General features: G+C 38.3%; 2 protein-coding genes and 1 pseudogene across 3 annotated transcripts in view; all 3 read right to left on the bottom strand.

The window, feature by feature from the left end:
• The window catches only part of KIF27 (kinesin family member 27), a 76,018-nt gene extending 72,295 nt beyond the window's left edge, over positions 1 to 3,723 (bottom strand). Inside the window, exon 1 of the mRNA XM_019750122.3 lies at positions 3,575 to 3,723. The gene's annotated coding sequence lies outside the window, so the exon portion shown is untranslated. The remainder of the gene's footprint in view (positions 1 to 3,574) is intronic.
• Positions 3,724 to 5,183: 1,460 nt separating this feature from the next.
• Positions 5,184 to 17,025, bottom strand: QNG1 (Q-nucleotide N-glycosylase 1). 2 transcript variants are annotated; one of them, XM_019750129.3, is made up of 4 exons: positions 16,415 to 17,025; positions 15,659 to 15,918; positions 9,800 to 9,995; positions 5,184 to 5,972 (listed from the first exon to the last, which is right to left on the bottom strand). In XM_019750129.3, exons 1-4 carry the CDS (start codon positions 16,749 to 16,751, stop codon positions 5,740 to 5,742), a joined length of 1,026 nt encoding a protein of 341 aa, XP_019605688.2. In that variant the 5' UTR covers positions 16,752 to 17,025; the 3' UTR covers positions 5,184 to 5,739. The 2 variants fall into 2 exon arrangements, with proteins under 2 accessions (XP_019605688.2, XP_019605689.1); XM_019750130.3 differs by having other exon boundaries at positions 16,488 to 16,636.
• Positions 16,954 to 22,897, bottom strand: LOC109457300 (phosphoserine aminotransferase pseudogene; annotated as a pseudogene).
• Positions 22,898 to 24,396: the final 1,499 nt, after the last annotated feature.

The raw sequence follows: 24,396 nt of genomic DNA, 5'->3' as shown, positions 1-24,396 counted from the left end.
AAACCAAGCAACAATAATTAAGATAGTGTGGTATTGGCTTAAGACAGACTTAAAGATCAATGGAAAAGAACTGAGAATCCAGAAATAAACACTTACATTTATGGGCAACTGATTTTTGACATGTGTCAAGAAAATTCAATGGGGAAAAGTCTTTTCAACAATCAATCATGTTGGATATCCATCCAGATGCATAAGAATGAAACTGGACTCCTACCTCACCCACATACACAAAAGTTAATTCAAAATGGTTCATAGACCTAAACGTAAGAGCTGAAACTATACAACTCTTAAAAGGTAACTCTTCCTAACCTTGGATTTGGCAATGCTTTCTCAGAAACCGCACCAAAAGCAAAAGCAATAAGCAATAAAAGGGAAAATAGATAAAATGTACTTAATCAAATTTAAAAGTTTTGTGCCTCAAAGGATACCATTAAGGAAGTGAAAAGAAAATCACTGAATAGGAGAAAATATTTGCAAGTCATATATCTAATAGGATTTGTATCTAAATTATATAAAGAACTATTATGGAAGGGCTCCTTGTCACCTTGTCACACATCGCTTCTGGTATGGCAATTTCTGTCAAATAAAAACATTGGGGGCGGGGGGGGGGGGGGAAGGGGCAGCCAACCCGGTGGCTCAGGCGGTTAGAGCTCCATGCTCCTGATTCCAAAGGCTGCTGGTTCGATTCCCACATGGGCCAGTGGGCTCTCAACTATAAGGCTGCGGCTTCAACTCCTCAAGTCACGCAAGGGATGGGCTCTGCCCCCTGCAACTAAAATTGAACACAGCACCTTGAGCTGAGCTGCTGCTAAGCTCCCAGATGGCTGTTGGTTGGAGTGCGTCCTCTCAACTACAAGGTTGCCGGTTCGCTTCCCGCAAGGGATGGTGGGCTGTGCCCCCTGCAACTAGCAATGGCAACTGGACCTGGAGCTGAGCTGTGCCCTCCACAACTAAGATTGAAGGACAACAACTTGACTTGGAAAAAAGTCCTGGAAGTACATACTGTTCCCCAATAAAGAACTGTTCCTCTTCTCCAACAAAAAACATTACGGTGTGTCCTCATCCACCTTATTCACTGGAACTGGCACTGTGCGACTTCTGGCTCTTCCCCATAGTCAAAATGACCATGAAAGGTAAAAGTTTTGAATCGATTAAGGACACTGAGGCAGCCACGAAAGCGCAATTGAAGACACTCAGGGAAGAGGACTTCCAGAACTGCTTCAGAAAGTGGCAAGAACAATGGGATAAGTGTGTTCGAAGTGAGGGGGAGTATTTTGAGGGGGATTAATGGCAATGTGTCTTTTACTGTAATATTTTTTTAACCATTCACCGTACCGTTTGATCACACCTTGTACATCTCAATATTAAAAAGACAACCCAATTTTAAAATGAGCAACGGCTCTGAAAAGACAGTTCTTCAAAGAAGATATAAAAATGGCCCATAAGCACAGAAAAAGATGCTCAACATCATTAGTCATCATGGAAATGCAATCAAAACCACAGGCGATACCATTTCATTCCCACTTACTTGGCTCTAATCGAAAAGAGATAATAATAAGTAAAGGCAAGAACATAGAGAATATGGAACCCTCAGACACTCCTGATAGGAATATAAAATGATGCAGTCGTTTTGAAAAACAGTCTGGTAGTTCCTCAAAAAGTTAAACACAGAGTTATCATTTGACTCAGCAACTCCACTCTTAGGTATATATCAAACACAAATAAAAATATGTTTGTATAAAAACTTGTATGCAAATGTTCACAGTCTTGATACGATAAAACTTACACCATATAAAAGATTTTTTAAATGTCATGTAATCTATCATAACGTTTAAGTGCAGATAATGGAAAATAATCAGTTTTGGGTGGGGCTGGGCTCTTCAGAAAAGGCAAGTCTTGAACACTGTCATTAAGTAACCTATCAGACTAATGAACTATAAAGTAACATTTTCAGCACTACTTGCTATGGAAATGTTAATTAAGATATTTAATATTCACTAGCCTTTACAGAACTCTGCATCAGCACTGTCCATTTATAACTTTGTGAATGGGTAGTCTGAAAAGGATCACAATAACAAAAAACATTTACATCACTCTACTAGAGCCCACTGACAGTAAAAAAATGTCAGCTCTCTTGGGCTGTAAAAATCCCAAAACAGAGTCAGCAAACTATTATATCTTTACCAGCCAAAGAGATGCATGTAAACTTGGCAGTTTTAATCATTCTAATGAAATTCAGCACTAAAAAAATAAATATTCATATGTATGGTAAATCTGTTTTTGGATCCTAAAGGACTCTACAATCATTTGGTACTGGAAACTTTTTCAAAAACACTGCAGGGATGCTGTGTGAGTTGGTTCTTCCTAACGTCTCTGAACATTTACATTTGAAGTTTTTATCTTACAGATGTTTTTTATGCCATCACATTAAAACAAGTCATGGCCTATGTTAAGCCAAGCCTAACTACTTCCAAAGAAATTGCTAATCAAAGGTGCTAAATGTAATGTAGATATTTTCATTTTCTCAGTTTTTATAATAGGACTATCTATAAACAATTTGGCTACAAAGGCAATCAAAATTCACCTATTCTAATCATTAAAAAATGATAAAGGCCCATAAACATATGGCTTGCAAAAAATGTTTTTTAAAAAATCCACAGCAGTTACATCTGCAATTGATGACTGACCAATTGCAGTCATCAGAAGCATATGTATTGTGCCACCATTAAATGTAAAGAAAGGTGAAATCTGACTGGCTGGTAATATTTAGGCATACTCAATGGAGTTTTGAAATCTGAGTAAAGACGAGAAATATTTAATCACTGTTACCATGTCATTCATTAATCAGAAATAAATGTTTTCAAATACCGCTGCCATCCTGTGCCCTTGGTTTTTCAGAAGTAGTGACTGTCTAAAAATTGTGGCTTGTTAATATTTTCATAAGAAATTTCCCAGCAAATGGATAGTGAATCGCATAAGGGTCTCAGAAATGGCCCCAAATACATGAGAACTAGATGGAGAAGACAGGAAGTAAAGAGGGGACAATATCAAAGATTTTAAAACGTGAAGGGGTCGGTGTTATTTGAAAGGTGTTTTAAAGAAAGAATTTGGGCGTTCTTCATCAATTATCAACGGCCACAGAGGGAGGGAGCTACTGGACTTCTACATCGCTTAGAAGGCACCAAAGTTTCAACATCCGCAATGGAAAAAAGGCGGCCCAGGACAAAACGAAACCCCCAAAGAGGGTGGGCCTTCCCATTCCACTCCAGATCCTGCAGTTGGAAGTACGAACACGAGAAAGACACGGGATCTGACTCAGTGGGGCTCGGTCCGCGTTCCCACGCGTCCCTATTCCCCCTGAAGGCGGACCCAACTTCCACCGGCCGTTCGGAGGGGGTCCCAGCACCCCTCGGGCGCCCTTGTTGACCTCGCCCGCGCCCCAACCGCCCCCCCTTTCCCGCCCGGGCCCCTACCTCCCAACGGCGGGTCCAGGGTGCAGCGGGCGACAGGGCGGAGGGCGCCGCACTGCACCTGGCCCCACCAGCCTGGCCGGGCCCGCCAGCCGAGTACTGACCCGCTAGAGAAAGCCCGGATCTCCGGCGGCTAGCGCAGCCCAGACCTCGGCTAAACTCCGCCGCGCTGCCGCAGCCGCCGCCGTCTGCGCCTTTTGTTGTCACGGGTTCTCCCGGCAACCAGCGAAGCCCGACGCTAGCGCGCCCCCTCCGGGCCAGCCCGCTGTCCCGCCGCGCCCGGCCCCCGCCCCCGGCCCCGCCTCGCCACATCGGGCCCCGCCCCACCCCGCCCGCACTGGGAGCCCGCCTCCCAGCGTCCCTGAAAAGCCAACACCCGAAGACTCGTCTCGGAGTGCTGAGCCAAAGCAACTCTGTACGGGTTTGTAGATGAATGTGAGAAAGATTCACACTGCGTTTCAATATTTTAGCTACCAATTCAGTTTATGTTTATTGAAGTAAAGTTCACATAATGTAAAATGAACCTTTTTAAGGTGTACAATTCAGTGGTATTTTAGCTATTCATAATATTGTGCAACCATCACCTCTGATTCAAAACATTTTCATCACCCCAAAAGGAAATCCTCGTACTAGTTAGCAGTCAGTCCCATTCCCCTATCCCTCAGCCCCTGGCAACCGATAATCTGCTTTCTGTCTCTATGGATGTACTTGTTCTTGGCATTTTCGTGTGCATGGAATCATAATTTTTGGCCTTTTAACCAGCTGCTTTTGCTAAAAAATGTTTTCCAGGTTCACCCATCTTGTAGCATGTATCAGTACTTTCTACACTATTTGATGGCTGAATGATAGATATTCTGTTGCTTGTATGGACATTTCCGTATTTTATTTATACATTCATCAGTTGATTCACATGTGGGTTGTTTCCACGCTGTGGGTAATATGAATAATGCTGTTATGAACATTCATGTACAAGTATTTATTTAATGTGTTTTCAGTTCTTTTGGGTATAGCTGGGTCATATGGGAATTCTATGTTTACCTTTTCCAATTTATTTTTAAAAGCCTCAATGCCTCCCATTTTTGTTCGAAACATCTTCAAAAAGCATTCCTTCTCTCATGAAACTTAGAAGTCAAGGGGGAGAACACTGCCTAGTTATTAAACTGAAGTGTTTTGAATTTTAAAAATCCACAGACGTGAATTTGTTAATTATGTTGCATTTTTAGAATTCAAAAAAAAGTTGCACTTGATAGTAAATTGGTTAAGTCAGACTGGCCTGCTGACAAATCCTCAATGACTAATAGTAACAATTTAGGTTTGACAATTCCCAGGAAGCCTTAGCAACAGGTCTCAGGACGCCATAGGTTTGCAGAGGAGGTCAGCAGGTGCCTAACAAGATTGGTGGTGCAATGCATAACTCCAGGGGGGCCTATTCACATTCCTTGTCTTTGTAAGATTATTATGACAAATTTCCAGCAGGTGGCAGTAAAGTGCTTGGGGAAAGGACACCTTTTTCTGATTCACACAGTCACAGTGAGCTGACAAGGTAGATAACTAACAAAAATCAAGATTATGTTAGAAGGAAGGTGGGGGTGAAGGTGGGAAATAAGTGCATGGTAGGTAATGAGAGTTCAGCAACATAAATAATCAAATTCATTGTAAACCTTTAAAATTACATGTGGTAAATTCTATTTTAGTGAAATAATCCATTCCAGGTTTAAGAAGTTTTTAAAATATTTATTCAATTCCAATGTAGTTACTCTGAAAATACCATACAGACAGATATACTAAATTGAAAATCGTACAAAAACCCACTGTCATTACCAATAAAAAGTGTAAAATAAGCTGTCAAGATTGATTTTTTATAAGAGCAGCATTTATAGAGCAAAGACCCTACCCTCCCCCCAGCAAATGATTAAGGTATATAGAAAATTACTATACCTTGAGAAAAGATACCAATGGAATAGATAAAATATTATCACTTAAGATAATCACATAAGGCATGATTAATTATAAGAAATCTGAAATTTAAAGAAAGCATTAAAATTCCTTCATTGTTCCTGTCGTGTGTCAACAAAAAAGGAAAATACAGTCAAACCAAGTGAGTAAAAAAGGATAAAGCTGAGAATACAGAGTAATATGTCAGGAACAATGTTCTAAGTGAGACTGGGTAATCAGTGATATTAACTTTCTCATAATATCAAAGTGAAATTGTACAAATGATTGTGTGATATAAAAAGGAAGTTTTCTTTGGATCAGTTTACACTTTGGGTCAATAATATATGCAACGTGTTCGATGAAATGGAATTTCTTTCATATCTTCCCTGTGATCACGGGCATAATCCCATAAGTAATAATCCAGAAGAATGGAATTGATCTCTCCACTACTTTTTTCACCCTTTTTTTCAATAAGCTCCAGAAGACAATCTCGGATCAGCTCAATACACCAAAGTGAGCACCCTCTGATTTCCACCTCTTGCCTATTCCCATATGAAAGCATTTTTCCTGCAAGGGGGAAAAAAACAGAGCAAGAAGCACTAATAGTCAATGACATAAAATCAAGTCAGAACTTTACTATAAAACAAAACACAGTATTTAAATAATACCCATTTTAAAACTGTAAACCTCAGACTTTATTTTTTTGTAATTTAAACCATTTCTAAACTTAGGCATTAATTCAAAATTGCAAATTAAGTTCCACAAAAACAGGGACTATGTCTGGCCTGTTTGTCTCAAAATTTCTAGGACGTGGTACAGCACCTTGCACATACTAGTTTCCCAGTAAATACTTGCTAAATGAATATGGGGTAACCATACATTTAAAAATATGAAAGCATGGCCAATTATTGAAAAGAAAGTATTTAAAATTGGGTTTAATGCCAGGAAAACAATATTATTGCAAAATTTGGAGGACTCCTGGGGGGCCAAATAAACAGCACCTTCCTTCCCCACTTGAGAACTGAACATTGACTTAGGGACACGCCAGGAGCATCAAGGAGAACCTAGGAAATCAAAGTTGTTAACTTGAACAAGGAATCGTTCTTTGGAATCCTGATCCTTTAGTCAGCTCTGGCTGAATATGGAGCTGAGAGCTCCCACAGAACCCACAGTCTATTTAGTGCCCAACTTCAGGGTACTTCTATCTGAACTTCCAAGATGGGCACTGGCTATGTTTTGGCAGTGAAACCAGGCAGATAAAGGAATGCAGTAGCCAGATGCAAAATGTGGTGAGCTAGAGTGTGTGCCGCCTAAAGGTAGGCCCAACATTCCCATATTTCTCTACTTTTACAAGAGTCAGAAAATTTATTTTCACATGAAATCTAATTCTCGAGTGTTGATAACTAATTAAAAATTGCTTAGAACACTGTTCAAGCCAAACAAAACTCATCTGCAGGCTATATTTGGCTTCTGGCTACCAATCTGTACTGTTGCACAGAGCTTCACAGTACCTGATAGGACTTGTGATCCATTGAGACATAGAGAAAAAGCCCCAAACTCAGTGGGTTCCACTCTGACCTGAAATCTTTAGTAGTGTTACTTATGGCCCCTCCAGCCATCTCTCCCCAGGGCGTAGGCACTGGTCACTGGGGCAGGTGGAAGAACAGACATTAGCTGTGCCCCTCCATTTCCTTACTTTGCCCCCGATACTAGCATACAAATCTATCCCTTCCTCTTAGTTCTCTTATTAATCAGTTCCTCCAAACTTGACTATCAACTTGGCAGAATTGCCAAATCAACCACAACAATAATCTTGGAGGCAGACACCACCACCCAAGTAGAGCCATTAGGTGAAGAAACCACTGCCCCAGCTGACAGCTTGACTCTCACCTTGAGCCAGAGGCATTCAGTTAAGCAGCACACAGATTCCTGACCCACAGAAAGTATGAGATAATGTGTTTGTTGTTTTAAGTCACTAAATTTTAGTATAATTCGTTACACAGCAATAAATAACTAGTGTTGAACTGTGTCCCCCAATATGATACATTCAAGCCCTAACTCCTAGTATCTGTGAATGTGGCCTTATTTGTAAATAGGGTTTTGCAGATGTAATCAAATTAAGATGAGGTCATATTGGAGTACTGTGGACCTTAAATGCCATGACTGGTAGCCTCCTAAGAAAAAGAGAGGATACAAAGGGAGAGAGGAGACTCACAGGGAAGAAGGCCATGCCTGGAGTGATGCAGCTACAAGCCAAAGAATGCAAAGGATTGCTGGGAGCCACCAGAAGCTAGAAAGAGGTAAGGAAGGATACTTTCCAAGAGCCTTCACAGGGAGCATGGCCCTGCCAACACCTGGATTTCAGATTTCTAGCCTCCATAGCTGTGAGAGAATCAATTTCTGTTGTTTTAAGCCATTCAGTTTGTCGTAATTTATGTCAGCCCTAGAAACTAATGAAGTAACTAGTACAGCAACTCACAGTATAGGATAGGACATGGCCATTGAAAAAGTAAAAGAATAAAACCATCTGAGAACTGATAAACATAGATAAGAGTCAGGGAAAGTAACGTGGCCAATATATTAGGCCTAAACGTCAACCCTAGAATCACGGTGATGAATCTAAATCTAGCCAAATTGCATTGTCCGTCTTTATAATTGGCTTTAAAAAGTATGTCTTTGGTGAAGAGATGGGTTAAAGATAAAATGGACAGAAATCTGGCTAGGCCTTCTAAAGGCTGTCCTGAAGATATCCAGAAAAGAGAAAAGAGAAAAGGAAAAGAAGTGTAGCACATCTTCAAGTTTGGAAGAAACATCGTTGGAGACCAGTTAAGGAAGGTTCTACCTCATCTAGTCAAGCCACCTGGTTCTAGACTTCACTCAAGATAGTTTTTTAAAAATCAGTGTATACTCCTTTACATTTATAGTTTGTTTATCCTCCAGTTTGCTAGTAAAAGTATTTTTTGGAAAAAAAAAATCCAACTTTCTTAAATAACTAAGGGGCAAAAAAAGTTTGTTCAACCTATGTCAAACTAGCTAAGGATAGCAGAATCTCCTTTTAGAAACTGGACATAATAGAGGCAGTAACAGCTGCAGCTGGACATCTGGAATAGCGTATCTGGAGTTGAAATGGATGGCAGAAGAAAACTCAGACAACTCTGTACAACAGTGGTGGATGAACCTTTCTCACCAGGGTTTTGCTCACAGTAGCAGAGACAACTGGGAACTATGAAAATTCAGGAGGAGACAGACAAATCATGAAGAATCGGGAAAAACTACGTGGAAGAGGTAGAATTTAAGCTGAGCCTTTATCGATGTGTAGGATTTGAACTGAAAAAAAAAAGGAGGGGGTGAGGGAAACCAGGCAAGAGAATGTTTGGAGAGAGGAATGAGCAGTGTATATTCTGGCCCCCCCAAAAAAAAAAACAATCAGCTGAATGTGGCTGTATGTGAAAGAAACCCTGACTGCTAACAGTTGTCCCTTTTAAAGGTATCCAACAATTAATGACCCAGGACATGAGCATTATGACATAAAACTGCTTGTTGTTTTTCAAATGAGGAAACAGGGACAAAATGGATTGCCCAAGGCAGCATAAAAGCCTGGTAGAAGCAACCACAGGAACAATGGTACCTTTATATTGTGTTATTGTTATTTTGGGTGATTGAAGTCTATTTCACAAAAGAAAATTATTCAATCATAAAATCTACTTTCTTTTACAAATAAAGAAAACAGTAGCTGAAAATACTGTACCCCAAAAAAGAGAAATTAACATTAATATTATACAATATAATTATTTTTCTTATACAAAGAAATATTTAAAAAACAAAAAGCTAATTTTCACATCAGCACAATTATCTGTACTCATATATTATAATAAGGCTCCCACTCTTGAGAATCAATAATCAAATCCAATAATGGTAAGTAAATAAATAAGCCTAGTAAAGTGAGTGACTTATGTTAGATAACCCAGTGGCAGATCTTGGAGCCTCCTGACTCAAAATCCAGTATATATTACTTCTCAGTCCACCTTTTCTTTCAGTGTAGTGTGCTGTGAAGCTTAATTAACACTTTTCAAATGCTACACCTGATGCACTGTCTTAGTATTGCATATCTTCATGTAACATAAATTTAAGATTTCATTTTATGATGATGCTCTGAAATTATAATGTCCAAATAGCACAATTTCCTACAACATCCATATTCTACAGTGTAAACAACAAAAAGCAATTTTCTCTATATTTTAATTGCCCTTGCATTTTTCTTTACAAATGCTTTTAACAAAATAAATAAAAGAAAAAAGTGTTTTTTTGTTAAGGAAAGGAGACCTTTTGTGAAAGAAGCTAGATACTCAACAATTCATAGTATAACAAAGAATGTCTTAATTAAGCTGACAAACCTTTGAGAAGCTTCTCCAGTAATTCATCAGAGTATTTCAGGGCTCCCAGGTGAGCAAGAACCTGAGGTAATCTATAGTCAGCAAACATGGTGATAGTGGAGATATCATTAAAGCAACCATCTCCTTTTCCTTCTAACACACTCCATGTATCAGCCACGAGGATTTGGGCCCGTTTATAAAAAGAAATTCTTTTCCCCTGATGAATAAGAGAATATAAAGGTTACCTGGGTATCTGAAAGCGTTATGAAATGCTTTAAAAAAAAATGACGTTGAAAACATTTTTCAAAGGTAGAATAATCTTACTCTGTTGTCAAGAATTAGTCTGTTGGCAAGAATTTAAAGAAATTTACAGAAAAAAAGGGGTCTAATAACTATTAAATTATCTCTATCAATCCAAATTTAGTTCCTATATTTTTCAAGGCACATAAAACACAATTTATGTAATCATGGTACTATTTAGTGTTCTTTTTCAATGGCATTACTTCATGTACGTATGTCTGTATCACTATAATCCACCTATTTATTATTTTTAATGGCTAGATAGTATTTCTTTAGAACGTTTATTTAATTTAAATGTTTTTCTAATTGCAACATAAAATACGTAAGAGTGTGAAGAAGAAAATAATCCCTAAACTCACCTCTGAAGAGAATCATAACATTCAATTTTTTATGTTTCCTTTCAGATAATATGATTAATTTATTTCAGAGAAAAAGACATAATTTATCAACAGCCAGAATTTGTCAAGTCTACCATTTCTGGAAATGGTCAAAGCCAGTATGTAAGCCCATATAACTACCAATTATATTTATCCATGGGAGAAACAAATTTAACCAAGATAAGATAGTGGATTATAATTTAACTCAAAAATTCTCTATAAAACTACAAGTGCAGGCCAGCATAAACTATGGAAAAACATGCACAGATAATTACAACCTACTCCTAGTCCTAATCCCAATGGTCATAACCCCAAACCATCTTTTATAAATTTCTCTGGTGAAAGGAAATAATATTACTGGCTCCCAAGAGATATCCTGACCACCTTGGAGAATGTTTTAAAAACGAAATAACATAAATAATTCAATAAAAAATGAAATCAAATTCTTCAAGGAAAGGTTCCATACAAAAATTTCTTGAGATGACAATATAGATTCCCTTATTTAGTAAAAAAAACTCCAGTGATACTGTGTCCTAATGAGAAATAACCTAATGTTGCTTAACTGTAAAGCAAGGTTATTGCAATCAATCCAGACCTACTTTTATTAAGTAAACTAAGTTTTCTAAGACCAACATTAGGAAATTCAGTATCTTGTTTTTCAGGAGAAACACATATGCTCATTTTTTGACATGGTGTAAAGTCCACATATTAAATTGAGTGCTGGGGGAACAAATCACCATTAAGAATTATCCCTACATCATTTGGAAATAACCTATATTCCAAAACCTATGAAAAATATGAAAACCTGGCAATTGTTCCTCTATATAAACTGGACTTATATATGGTAACTAGGTTTCTAATTCAAGTCTAGTTTACAAAACAGCAAGACATAAAATTTAATTTACAAAATAAAACTGTGTATCAAAAACAATTATATCATAATGTTTATTATGATAGATAGAGGCTATGATCTCCTATTTTTAACAAGATTGATAGAGCAAACTGGAAAAATCTAGGAACCAGACTTATGTAACAAAATCAGTGCTAGTAGCATCTAACAAAACAAATTGTCACATCATGACCACTGTTCTCATGGTAGGCAACTAATATAAACATTATAATACCCTTAAAATGAAATATATATATATATATATATATATATATATATATATATATATGATTCAAGTGACAAATTTAAAAATAAATTCAAATCATCTATAAAACTTTTTATTAAAAGATGATATGGCTTTAGTAACCAAATGATTTTAGTAATCAAATTCTGCATCTAAAATATTGACTGGTATCACTGAAAATACCAGCAAATCCCAAAATAACAATTCCTTACATGTTGCATAATATTGCTTTGTGAATGAACTATTTTCAAAATAGTACCTTTATAAAATAATTGTCAATGAAAAAATGTGACCATGAATTGATTTTCTTCAACAAACTTATCATGAACAAATTAGAACGGTCAAGAATTACAAATGCTTGGAGCTTGTTTTCATGTCTGTTTCTTATAAGACTGATTTTGAGACTAAGATGTTCACTTCCTTGTTTCCTGCAGTTCTTGTCCATGTTTATTGTTCATTTTTCTATGTGATTTGATTCTTATTTAATCATAGTCTTTATATTTTAAGGAATTAACCCTTGGTTTAACCACGTGTCTTACAAAAATCATTGCTAATTATTTGTGTCTTTTAATTTGTTATGGTGTTTTTTGTGAAGCATAAATTTTTATTAAATAAAATTACCAATATTTTCCTGTAAAAGAAAAAAAAGAATTACAAATTCTTAAGAGTGACATAAAATGTTATCAATTAAAATATCAAAAAAGCTCATATTTTTCATAGCCTAAGTGATTTATTAATTAGGATTTTTATATAGTTACTGCATCCTCTAAAATCAGTCACTTGAAGAGCTTAAAAAATAACCTTTCTCTTATTGATCAGAATCCTTGAGGGTGGCACTTTGGAAATACATCTGCATTTTAAAGCTTCCTAACTGATTCTAGGGCACAGGTAGGCTGGGAATTCACTAACCTAAATCTGTCTGAATTAAAATTTTCTAAATTCATTAATCTAAAAATGAATGATAATCTCAGTAAATAACTATACATTAAAAATAATTGTGACTATTTTTGTGCAACTTGTTAACTATTAAAAATATATAGCAAACAATACCATTACCATGTGCTGAAGGAGTACGGAAAAGGGCACTCTCATATGCAGCTGATGATCATCTTTGTAATTATCTTTCTAGAGAGCATTTAGCATTTTCATGTCAGAAAATCCTGGCCATGCTCTGACTCAGCATTTCTGCTACTAGGAATTCATTCTAAGGAAATAATTATGGGTGTTAAACTGCTGTGCTGTATTGCTTATTATATAGCATAAAACTGAAAACAAGACATAAAATCCAATTTAAAAAATGAACTGTATAAATGTAATTATTGTGGTAAAATAGTTTGGGCAAATAATTATGGGATTATACATCCATAAAGTGAAATACTATGAAGCCATTAAAATTGGTACTATGAAAAAATAAATGTACTGTGGAAGAATTTTATTAACATACAAAGACGTTCATAATATGTTTTTTTGTTGTTGTTGTTTTAAGGCGAGTGCAGCTCACAGTGGCCCATGCAGGGATCAAACCAGCAACCCTGGTGTTATTAGCAGCACGCTCTAACCAACTGAGCTAACCGGCCACACCCAGATGTTTTATTTTAAAACAGTTTATACAGCATGATCCTAATTCTCCCCTGCCCATATGTATACACATTCACACACACACAGAAAATGACCAAATTGTGATCAGTGGTTACCTCTTGGTAGAATAGACTGCTTTTCTGTATTTTCCAAATTCTGTAATTATGTTTTACTTTCGCAATTAGAAAATTTTAAAATATAAAAAGATATACTTGATTTTAACACTTTCTGAATTTCAAACCAGTCCAAAATTGCTCATTAGCATTCCTCCAGATTTGGTATTAATTGCACAAAACGCTTTAATTTTTCCTCTTTTAAATGAATATGCAAAGATAACTGTAAATTGACCAATCAAAGCATTAAGTGAGCACCTGATACAGGCTCAGTGTTATGTTAGGAATCATAGGCATTACAGAAATCTAATGCTTTTGGATAATGCTAATGATAATCTTATGGACAAAAATAAATGAAAAAATATAATACTCCTTTAAGAAAGTATTAAAATTCTTAAGTGTGAGTTTTGTTATACTTTGGACATTTTTCTATAAGAATGTATTTTAGAAATGAGTACTCATGGGAAATGAGTTTTAATTTTAAAATGTATCAGCTTTAAAATTAATCTATATACTTATAGTTTTTAAAAACTAACTTTTCAGCAAAGCAAATTGAAAGCACTGTGCTGTAAATAAAATAGAAACTCAGCAAATGCTTACTAAATCAATTATTATAATCTACAAAAAAATCTACAAAATATTCACTCCTTTCTTCCACAAAAACAAAAACTCAAGACAATTTGAAAGTAAACAAACTACATGGTATCCTGAATTCATTCCATCTTGAAGTCATGTTAAATTTAATCTCAGCCTGTCTTCTACTACAAACATGTCAGCTCTGGAATGCAGGAATTCTTCGCCATATGAATGGCAGTTTGATTTCTTTTATACACTGTTTAATATACTTAGATTGCCTGAATGATGGACCAAGGAATAATTTCTTGAAAAACAAGGATGAAATGATATACTTTGAAGACAAAGATAAATCTCAAAGTAAATTCTGCATTAGCAAAAAAAGAGCGAGAACAGTGAGCTGACCAAGGGCCTCTTTTCTAGGAACTGCCTTTGCCCCATCCACAGCCCCCTGTAAGCCACACCTAATTAATGGTCATAATCCTTCACAGTTCAATCAGCCCTTGCTCAGGAGTTTTAGAATTGGAGTTTTAATTTTAAATTAATTGCACAAAGTGCTTTAATTTTTGTTTTAGAATTGGAACTGAGAGTGTCTCCTTTCTCTCTCTGGTGCTGAAGCAATAAGATGCAAAATTCATGAGCCTTTTCTATTTCATGGAGAAAGTTGGTCTACAGTAACAGAAAAATGGAGTCAACAGAAGCAAAAAGGAGACTAAGTTCTGATGACACTGAGTCTTTGATCCTGGATGTTCCTATCCCCAATATCCATCCAAAAATTCTTTTTGATTAAGTTTTTTCAAGTTTTGGTCTGTCACTTGCAATTAACAGAATCTTAATATACATAATTAATTTGTCTCTCACTTTATAATATAATTGAAAAGCTAGCAATTTCCTGACTAAATAACCTAAGATAAACTAGTTACACTTTCTTTTTCGATTGGTTCCTGGTCTGCAAAGGGGACAATAATGCTCTTTGTCCTTAGGCCCCACAGAGCAGCTCTGTGGATCAAATGAGAGAGTGATGTAAACAATATTATTGGTAATTTTAGTTGTTGAATTGTGATTACAAAAAGGTAGCTTTAAAATTTCAACTTAACAAAAGTATTCATTAACATATTCAATACATTTCTATTATGTGATTCCACTAAAGTTGCTTTCAATTCTAGGCTCCGTTAAAATACAATGATGATAGATCCTAAAAGAATTTTACAAAAACAAAATCCAGACGTATACGGGGAGGCTATACAAAATGTTCACCATTTTAAAAATACATCTCTTTAAAATTTTTGTACCATAAGCAAATAATACTGTTATAGTATTCTGTGCACAAAAAGGCAAGCACATAGTACAAAGGTCAGACAGTTAAGTTCTCGAACTTTCCACCGTGCACTTAAACATGAGCTTCGTGTAATTAGAACTCCGCAAAAAATTGTCCGAGCTTCGTACATTAGAACTCTGCAAAAAATACTTTTTACTAGAGAGAATTTAGTATACATTCTGATTTTCATCCAATAAGTAAATTTTTTGAAGTATTAAAAGGACCTCCTTATCTCTAAGTAGCAACATCATGTTAAAGGTCCAGGGTTTTTTCAGTTTTGAAACATTTTAAAAGGACAACGAAAAGAAAAAAGGACAAGAGAATAAAGGAAGTACACTGATTTTGTTACTTAATTTTATTACAATTCCTTGTCCAGAAAGAACAAACTTTAAAATTTAAGATTTTATTCTCAGAAGGAGTTCCAGAAGTCAGAGTTATCTATGAAAAGATAATTAAGAATTCTAAAATCCCCAACAGAAGCAACTCACCTCAAACTGAGTCACATCTCTGTAAGAGGGAAAGCTTTCTACTACCAGATGCATTAGCTTCTGTGCACTTTTTTCACTTTTTCGAACACAATTAAGAAAAGAGCCTTCAAACTTCTCAAGGAGAATTTTCCCGGTTTCATTGAGAATCCGATGCCTCTCTTCTATCAAAGGCATGGGAACGTCGGTGTCAGAACGGAGTATATGCTGAACCTGATCCAGGGTCACTGTGGCATAGTACGAAGCACTAGTGATTGGTATGCCTTAGAGAGACAAGAAAATGCAGGGGAACAATGTCATAATTTTATATTCATTATACCCTTGTTTTTACAACATAGTTAATACGATGCTTGAGTGTTACAGGAACGCACTAAAAGTGGATGAATAATTAAAAAATCAGAAGCAGATCCCTCATTTCTATTTGCTTGTCTATACTTATCCATGCATTTCTAATTACTGTAATATTACATCAGATGTATTTTAACTGCGTAAAATGTGTTATAATATCTGTCCCTTTGTTCTTCAGATGTCATCAAAGTGGTGTTCTTTAGATAACTGGCTTTTATACGTAACTGCGATAAGTATTCATTTTCCCCTGAATAAAGATTTAATGCCAGCCTCTTCTCATACTTTTAAGCTAAGGCACTGGCGATGAAGAACTTTCAAGTTCGCCTTATTAACACATTATGCCATATTCCAACCCCCTCCTTGGGACCCTCCCAGGAACCTGAAGCCTCGAAGGGGAGAAGGGGCACCAACCTTCGTCAAGGGCTCTGTTGACCGCGGCGCACAGGGACCAGAATCCACTGTATGTTCTCCCCCTGTACCTTACCAGACATTTGTGCTCGTCATGGTCCGACCAGAAAGAGAAATTGAGCGTGTCTGTCACGAACACCCAGTTGACAGCGGCCTCGTCGGCCGCCTTGGGGTTCAGCTCGTGAAGGGTCTTCCAGCTCGCCAGGCTCAGCTCCGGACCCGAGACTTTGGGGAGCAGCAGCTCAGCCACCTTCCGCACACCTCCGCCATCAATGAACACATCCCGACTGTTTTCCGCAATGAATTTTGCGGACTCCCTGGGAGTCAGAAACCCGTCCATTCCACCCCTCCTCTTTGGGACTGGGGAACAACGCTTTTGCCGGCGGGCTGGCCAAACTCTCTTCCCTCTCTCGGCGGGACAAGGTCAGGTTCCCTCTGCCACTCTCCCTCCCTACCCACCCTGGGATCGCTGCCCTAATCAGGTCCCGCCCTCCCAGAGAAGCACTGAGAACACAGACCGCAGCCGGATCTGGGTCCCCTCCCTACGTCCCCGCACCGTTGAGGAACAGCGGAGACCGCGGGACCGCGCACGGGCCGCGCGCCGGGCCAAGGCCGCAGGCATTTCCGGGAGAACGGTCACGCCCACTTTCTCCCGGGCGCTCCCCCCCCCCCCCCGGGGCCCCTTTCCGGTTCCGCTGGTCCAGAAACCGCCTGGGAGGGTCAGGCGCGCACTGGCGGGGAGTTGCCCACCCCGACCCGTGGGGTTGCGCCATTTTGTCCGTGTTCCCACCCTCTCTTCTGGCAAGTGGGACTGCAGTGCGCCGCGGTGGCCTGAGTCGTGATGACTCCAACCGGTGTACTGTTGCGCTCACTCGGCTCCCTTGTCTCTCGGCTTCCGTGTGTCTCCTCTCCCGGAGAACGAAGTCTGGGCTAGACGCCCTCGTGACGCCGCGTACCCGGATCCCTGGGCCGCGAAAAGCATTATGGCCGCCGGTCCCGGTGGGTGACCCAGCCACCCCCAGACTGCGATACCTGTCGTCGGCCCCCCACCCCCATCCCCAAGCAGCCCTCTTCTTTTACCAAATTCCTGGCCCTTTTGGAAGCCGACTGAACTTTTAGGATTAGTTGAACATTGGGAGAAATAGATGAGGAAGCAAGTGTATTAAATTGTTAAATTAACGTTGTGTACCTGGAATTGTGCTTAAGTACTGAATCTCATTTAATTTTGGCTGCTACAAAAGCAACGATTGTAATCCCCGTTTTGCAAGGGAAGCTGAGTGGTTCATTGGTTAGCCAGTGGTCACAGCGATGGTCTGTGCTGAGATTAGAACCCTTGTTCACTGATTCCCCAAGTCAAGGGCACTTTCTACAAGCCAAGCTCACCAATGCCAACTACTGTTGTCAAGCAGTGACTTTATCAATGGCCCTACTGAGGAGACATTAGAGGAAATAAGTATTCGCCTTACAGCCCCAAACTTTTTATGAAATACTTTTTAATAGGAAAGGGAGGGAGGTGTAGGAGTCAATTTAGTGATGATCCAAGTTTTCCTAGTGATGAGAACTTAGTATAGACTTTTTTTTCTCCTTTGGAGACCTAAATCTCCATGGATGGTGATAAAAAACGTTCACACCTTTGAAAATCAACTATTCTTAAAAATCAGTAGTCATCTCTAGTTATTGACAGTAAAGAATCTTGGAATTTGGGAAGGATTTGAAACAAGTTTTGACAACTGTGCCCCTAGAGAAACAGAACAGCTTCATCTCTCTGGTGTCTTCATTTTGGTAAGAAAAAGGAGCTCACGGACTTCACTATTATTTACTATTCCAGGAAAAGTAGTATATTGATACGATTGTTGAGTAAATGTAAATCTGTGGATTTGGGATTTTTCCTTTGTGCCCCAGCAGCCCTAAGTCTTGGGAGTCAAAGAAATTGATTAGAAAGTAAATCTAGCAATCTACAAAAGAATCCAGGAAGCTAAGTAATTTAGGCCATTTTCTCTCACTACCGCTGGTTGACAGGAAAAAAAACCCAACAACTTGAATTTCTACTATGTTCGGAATATTGAGTTAGGCACTAGAAGTAATATAAATGAGTAAAACATGCTTCCTTTTCTCAAGGGACTTGAGATAAAGCATAAACTTTGCATGTGTGGATGTTTTGTTTTTTTCTTTTTTCTTTTAAGTATGTCTACAAGATGCTGGGAGTACAAAAAGTGAGCTGTTTACCTACTCAACATCCTTTCTCTCCTTCCTTTCCAACAGTACCTTAATTTCAGGAATCCCATCCTCTTAACCACAGTTGATGTAGCTCAGTATCTTTAGCTCCAGGGGTGGTCTGGACTGATCTAAGGATAATAGCACCCTCTTGCCAGGGACTAGATTAGGATCATGCATGTTCCCCAATTCACCTCAGTGAGTTGCAAGGATAGGTTTGTAGCATGCTTCCAGAAAAGCTTTGCCAGGGGAGCTCCCAGAAGTGATTCAGCTGGACACGTTGAGAGCTTTGATACAAGGCTTGAAAGTGCTATAGTCCTTATGATGGCAACCTGAGTTTGAAGTGAGCACATAGGAGAGGTCAAAAGAATAGCAGAGAAATGGAACTGGGGTAGTGAGATCATGTCAACTCTGTCCTACTTTTGGATCTCCAGTTATGTGAGTTAATAAACTTCCTTATAGTTTAAAGAAGTTTTGAGTTGGGTTTTTGTATTATCTGCTATGGAAGGTTCCTATCTTACACAGATAACAAATACAGACATGGTATTTTCTTACTATCCCTAACATGTGGCTTTTGTCTTTATGGTTGTAAGGTGGCTCTACCCTTATAGGCATTGTGTCCAGAGAAAGAAGAAGGAAAGTAAAAGCAAAGAGCTAAAAGAATATGCCAACCGAGTTATATGTCTTTTGAAAGCTTTTGCCAGAAGCTCTACCAGAAGGCATAGGCTTTTGAAAAGAAGATCAAGATGACCTCTAAAAGTCCCTAAGCCCATATATTTATTTGTTTGTTTGTTTGTTTGTTTGTTTGTTTTATTGGGGAATATTGAGGGATTGTGTTTTTCCAGGGCCCATACAGCTCCAAGTTGTTGTCCTTCAAACTAGTTGTGGCGGGCGCAGCTCAGCTCCAAGTCCAGTTGTTGTTTTCAATCTTAATTGCAGGGGTCACAGCCCACCATCCCATGTGGGAATTGAACCAGCAACCTTGTTGAGAGCTCACGCTCTAACCAACTGAGCCATCTGGCCGCCCCCTAAGCTTATATTTTAAAGGTTAACAAGGAAGAAGTCATGATCATTGTTGTTCTATCACTTTTCCCCCTCTTGAACAGTATCCAAATTTAGAGTATTCCAGTCATCAAGAGAGCCATCATTCTGAATAGCTAAATTAAATGTCAAGCATTGGTAACAATCATTGCTACATCAGCTTTTTCCTGTCATGATAGGTCATGGCAGATACTTAAATAGAGGGTTAAGAGGTATTGTTGAGGAAAAGTTGCAAAAGTTGGCTAGAACAATGAATGGACAATAGACATTGCTAGAGGGGAGGCGTAGTTTCTTATATATGCAGAAAAAGCAGAGAAGTAAAATGGATTTTGTAAAAGGGCATCGCAGTTATTTTCATTTCCTCCGACTTTACCAGTGATCAATAGACTAAAGCTTCAAGAAGGCTTAACAGAAAAGAGATACATATTTCACTACTGTGTAATTTTTCTCTGATCCTTTTCTCCATATATATATAGTGTGTGTGTGTATATACATATATACATATATGTGTATATGTATATACATATATGTATATGTGTGTGTGTGTGTGTGTGTGTATATATATATATATATATATATATATATATATATATATATATATATCATGTTTCCCCGAAAATAAGACCTAGCAGACCATCAGCTCTAATGTGTCTTTTGGAGCAAAAAATTAATCTAAGACCGGTCTTATTTTACTATAATAATAAAATATAAGACCGGATCTTATATTAATTTTTGCTCCAAAAGACGCATTAGAGCTGATGGTCCGGCTAGGTCTTATTTTCAGGGAAACACAGTACAGTATATGGCATTTAAAATTGACCACTTCCCTGAAATTCACTGTTGGCTTCTAGGGCATTATACTATCCTAGTTTTCTTAGTACCATCAGAGGCTCTTTCTATTCTTACTGTATGTAAAATGACCCATCTACAGGCTATGGCTTAGGGACAGAATGAACTCTTTCTGGTAAAAACTCTGACTCTTCAATTTCTGTTTTAAAATATTTAGTTATAATGAAATAAATATATTGTTTCCATTAGATATGACATTATTACTACAGTTCAATACCAATAGGAATTTTATGAACGATAGTTTGTTTTTAACTAGTGAAATAATATATCCTACTTAGGAGGAAGAACTAAGTATTAGTAAAGAAAAAAACAGTACAGAAGTTCCAATTTGGTTAACACATATTCAGGGAGAGTGACATGCTGAGAGAGCATGGAATCTTCATGCTCCTTCCCACATACTTTGCCCTATATGTATGTCTCTTCCCATCTGGCTGTTCCTAAGTTATATCCTTTTATAATAAAACATTAATCTCTTTGTTTTCTTGCTGTCTAAAAAACATAACAAAATTCTGGAACAAGCCGCACAGTACTTGAGAGATTTGCTGAGTTCCAATGATGTTCCTTTACCAGATTATGCACAAAACTTAAATGTCATAGAAGTGATTTAAATGATGTTACGGATATCATTAGTTCCTGCCTGATAAATTCTCTTCACCACAATCCAAACTTGGTGTACACACTGCTTTACAAATGAGATCTCTGAACAATTTTGAACCCACCCTTCATTTTCAGATATAATGCAAAATATTCATCTGGCAATCACCTTCTTTAGCTCAAGGTTGCTATAAGCTGGAGCTGAGATGTCAGTGGAATGGGTCCAGGGATCATCAGGCAAAGCGTTGTTGCACTGCCCAAAGACAGGCTGAAGAAATTTCCAGAATTGAAATTCAAATATGTGGAAGAGAAGCAGCAATGCTTCTAGTTATTTTATTTCTGGGGAACAGAAGTAAATAGATTGTCTGGTGTATCTTCTATTAAAGAGGATCACACAAGAATGTTTCCCTTGAACACTCTGATTTGGAGAATTGGTGCTAGTTGGCAATAGATCACTCGCTTAGATTGTAGTGCAAAAAAAGGGAAGCAAGGGATACACAACAATGATAAACATAAAAATCTGCTTTGAGAAAAAAGTACAAAAATAAACATACAAATATTTATCTTGAACAGAACCTGAGGCCAGGATTAAATGCTTATGTTTTATCTATAAGGTAAACATCTTATAGATAAAACAGTATCTGTAATACTGGAAAAAAAAGAAGGTTCAGATGACAATACAACAGCACGGTAGTATTGTGCTGACCACTGCTTGTGGTTAACGTGGAAAAGACCCATCCCTTTTAAGAAGATCATACTGAGTTCATAAAGGAAAAATCTTTTTCTTAAGCATCATCTCCTTTGCAGTTGCCAATGTAGAATGAAATGTTCATCTTGCTTCTATTCTTGAGTGCACTGGGTGTACATAGAATCCTTGAAAATTATCAGTAATATCATAAATCATTTGAGATTCAACGGAACTAAGCTTCTCCATGGCTGTTGCACCACCACTGTTCTTAATCCACTTCAGGACCAAGCCCCTGCCATAAATGCTGAAACACGGAGGTGTGTTGTACAAGGACTTGTTTCCTGCCTGCCCTTTGTACTCCAGGACTGAAGGGTGGGTGAACCCCAGAGGTTCCTCGTGCATGATCACTACTGTTACCCCACAGAGCCAACGTTCTACATACCAGAAGAGCAAATATCACACCAAACTTGGAAACATCCCCTGGCTTAGGAAGTTTGAGGACATGTTGCAAAACAGCACTGCTCCCTTGACATCAGGGATAAAGTCAAACTCTACACCATGCGCAGTCTCCCTGGCGTAGTAATAATACACACAGCAGGCGTCCAGGTTGAGGGTTCACAAACTTCGATCTATTTTTTGTAGAACCCCCCAAGTTTAGGATAATGATATTCACGGTCCCAAACTTCTAGGCTTCTTCTGCGACATTAGCTCATTACATACTCGGCACACTTTTTTGATTTCAGACCAATCAGGTTTAAGGGGACAGCACTGAACTGGCCTGACCCACCTCTTTGCACAAAAATCACCTTGTAGTTGTCTGGAACCGCTAACAATTCTCCCACAAGATTCTCCGTGTTGTTAATCATTTTAGGGAAAGCAGATGACCTGTGGCTCATTTCAAGAACACTAATGCCAATTCCTTAGTTTAGTAATTCTTTTTGTATCTCTAACAACATTGAGCGCAGCAGCTTGGCGGCTGGGTCCAAACGAAAATGACCACCTGCCATCGGCCATCCACAGTGTGTCCCTGGCAGCCGGGCAGAGTGGAGAGGACGAATGGCCGAGTGGCACGTGTCTGTTTCCTTTCTCTTATTCTCCATTGGTCACAGTTTACCCCACAGAGAGTTGACTATCATCCCTTTGGTGGCTGGTGGGGAAGTCAGATCCCTTACCTGTGAGGTGTGGCATTTTTATCAAAGTTGGAAAGTGAAGGGAAAAGCCAGAAAGTCAGGGCATGTTGCTGGTTGCCCTGGATGTTCAGTTGTAGTCTTGAGATAGGGCTAGACACTCCCCTAGAAAATGATTTATGCCCCAGATGGCATAACTGTAAAGGACTAAGTGATATTGGTTGACAGCAGTGGCAGCTGAGATGGAGCCAGCAGCTGTCAGCCATACTTTTTGTTACTGTCCTCCTTGAAATTAGCAATGCTGCCTGTACATGATAAGAGTCTTTGATTGAAGGACTACATATAACAGCAACTAATTAAGCAAAAATAATTTTTGAAAAATTATGAAAAAATTCTTGGGATGGAGGGGAAGACTGGAGAACCAAACTTGTAAACAGAAATCAGGCAGTTACAATATTGAGGGCAAAAACTGCCCGAATGTCTCTTCTAATGGTGCTGAAAAAACTAAATATGGTCATTGTAAATTGCTTGCATCATTCTGCTCAAAATTCAAATTTCCAGGACCAAGTCTGGTTGGGCAAGCCTGAGTCAAATGCCCATCCTCTTGGTTGATAAGGAATCTCTAAGGACCAGGATTTCTATCTCATCAAGCCTACATACAACTGGGAGAAAAAAAAAAAAAAAAAAAAAAAAAAGAAAAAAAAACTCCAAAAGGAAAACTAGGGACTATTAGAAAGGGAAAACTGATTGTGTCTGGTTTAACAAAGGCCCATTATATCAGCATCCAAATTATTTTCTTCCCATACATATACTTTCAAAAATACTCCTAACAGAATGCAGTTGTTTTTCATAAAATAAAAAATTCTCACCCCTTCCTCAGAAGGAGATAAGTCAAAGTCTCCTTACCATCAAATGTCTGGTTGATACAAATGTCTGCTTTAGCTCCAGCTCAACTGTCTCAGATCAAGTCCCTAGAAGAAGAGTCAGAGCCAGGAATTCTTGTATAAGTGATTCACTGGGGAAATACTCTCAGGCAAAAAGGAGCAAGGGAAGCAGGATAAGGCAGGGAATTAGACACGCCATGATTTGATCTCGGTTGGAGATTAGTGCCAGCCTGATCTCACAGAGTTCTGAGTCTGAACTGCACACAGATTTGGTGCCAATTTGAGACACAGATATGAATAAATGATCTAGGTAAAAAGGCTACCTGATCTACCAAATGAAGGCCCCAACTAACTGGGGTCACCTCTACCTAGAACTATGGTTTGATATTAGCCTTACCTCTCCAGCTTTTATGGGGACTTCCAGAGCCCCCCAGTTCCCATATGCATTCTTTCTCATAAATTCCTATTCCCATGATAAACACAAACTTACCAAATAAAGTTGGTCTTTCAGTTTTAAATGACCTAATTTAAGGGAAATAATTATTCAGTTAGATAAGACCCCTCATTAGGGTTGTTTTCTCTAAAAGG

The sequence above is a fragment of the Rhinolophus sinicus genome, chromosome 16, assembly GCF_057876585.1.
Source record: "Rhinolophus sinicus isolate RSI-liver-muscle chromosome 16, RSI-T2T, whole genome shotgun sequence".
NCBI classification, from domain to species: domain Eukaryota; kingdom Metazoa; phylum Chordata; class Mammalia; order Chiroptera; family Rhinolophidae; genus Rhinolophus; species Rhinolophus sinicus.
The sequence above is the reverse complement of the archived record's forward strand: the minus strand, read 5'-3'. Positions and strand labels throughout refer to the sequence as shown.

Bases quoted from the DNA above. Each gene is read 5' to 3' on its own strand.
- QNG1 (XM_019750129.3), bottom strand. From the start codon at position 16,751: ATGGACGGGTTTCTGACTCCCAGGGAGTCCGCAAAATTCATTGCGGAA. The intron at 15,919-16,414 runs GTTGGTGCCCCT...TGTCTCTCTAAG, and splicing joins CAACAGAGCCCTTGACGAAG to GCATACCAATCACTAGTGCT. The intron at 5,973-9,799 runs GTTTGTCAGCTT...TCCCCCTTGCAG, and splicing joins ACTGGAGAAGCTTCTCAAAG to GAAAAATGCTTTCATATGGG.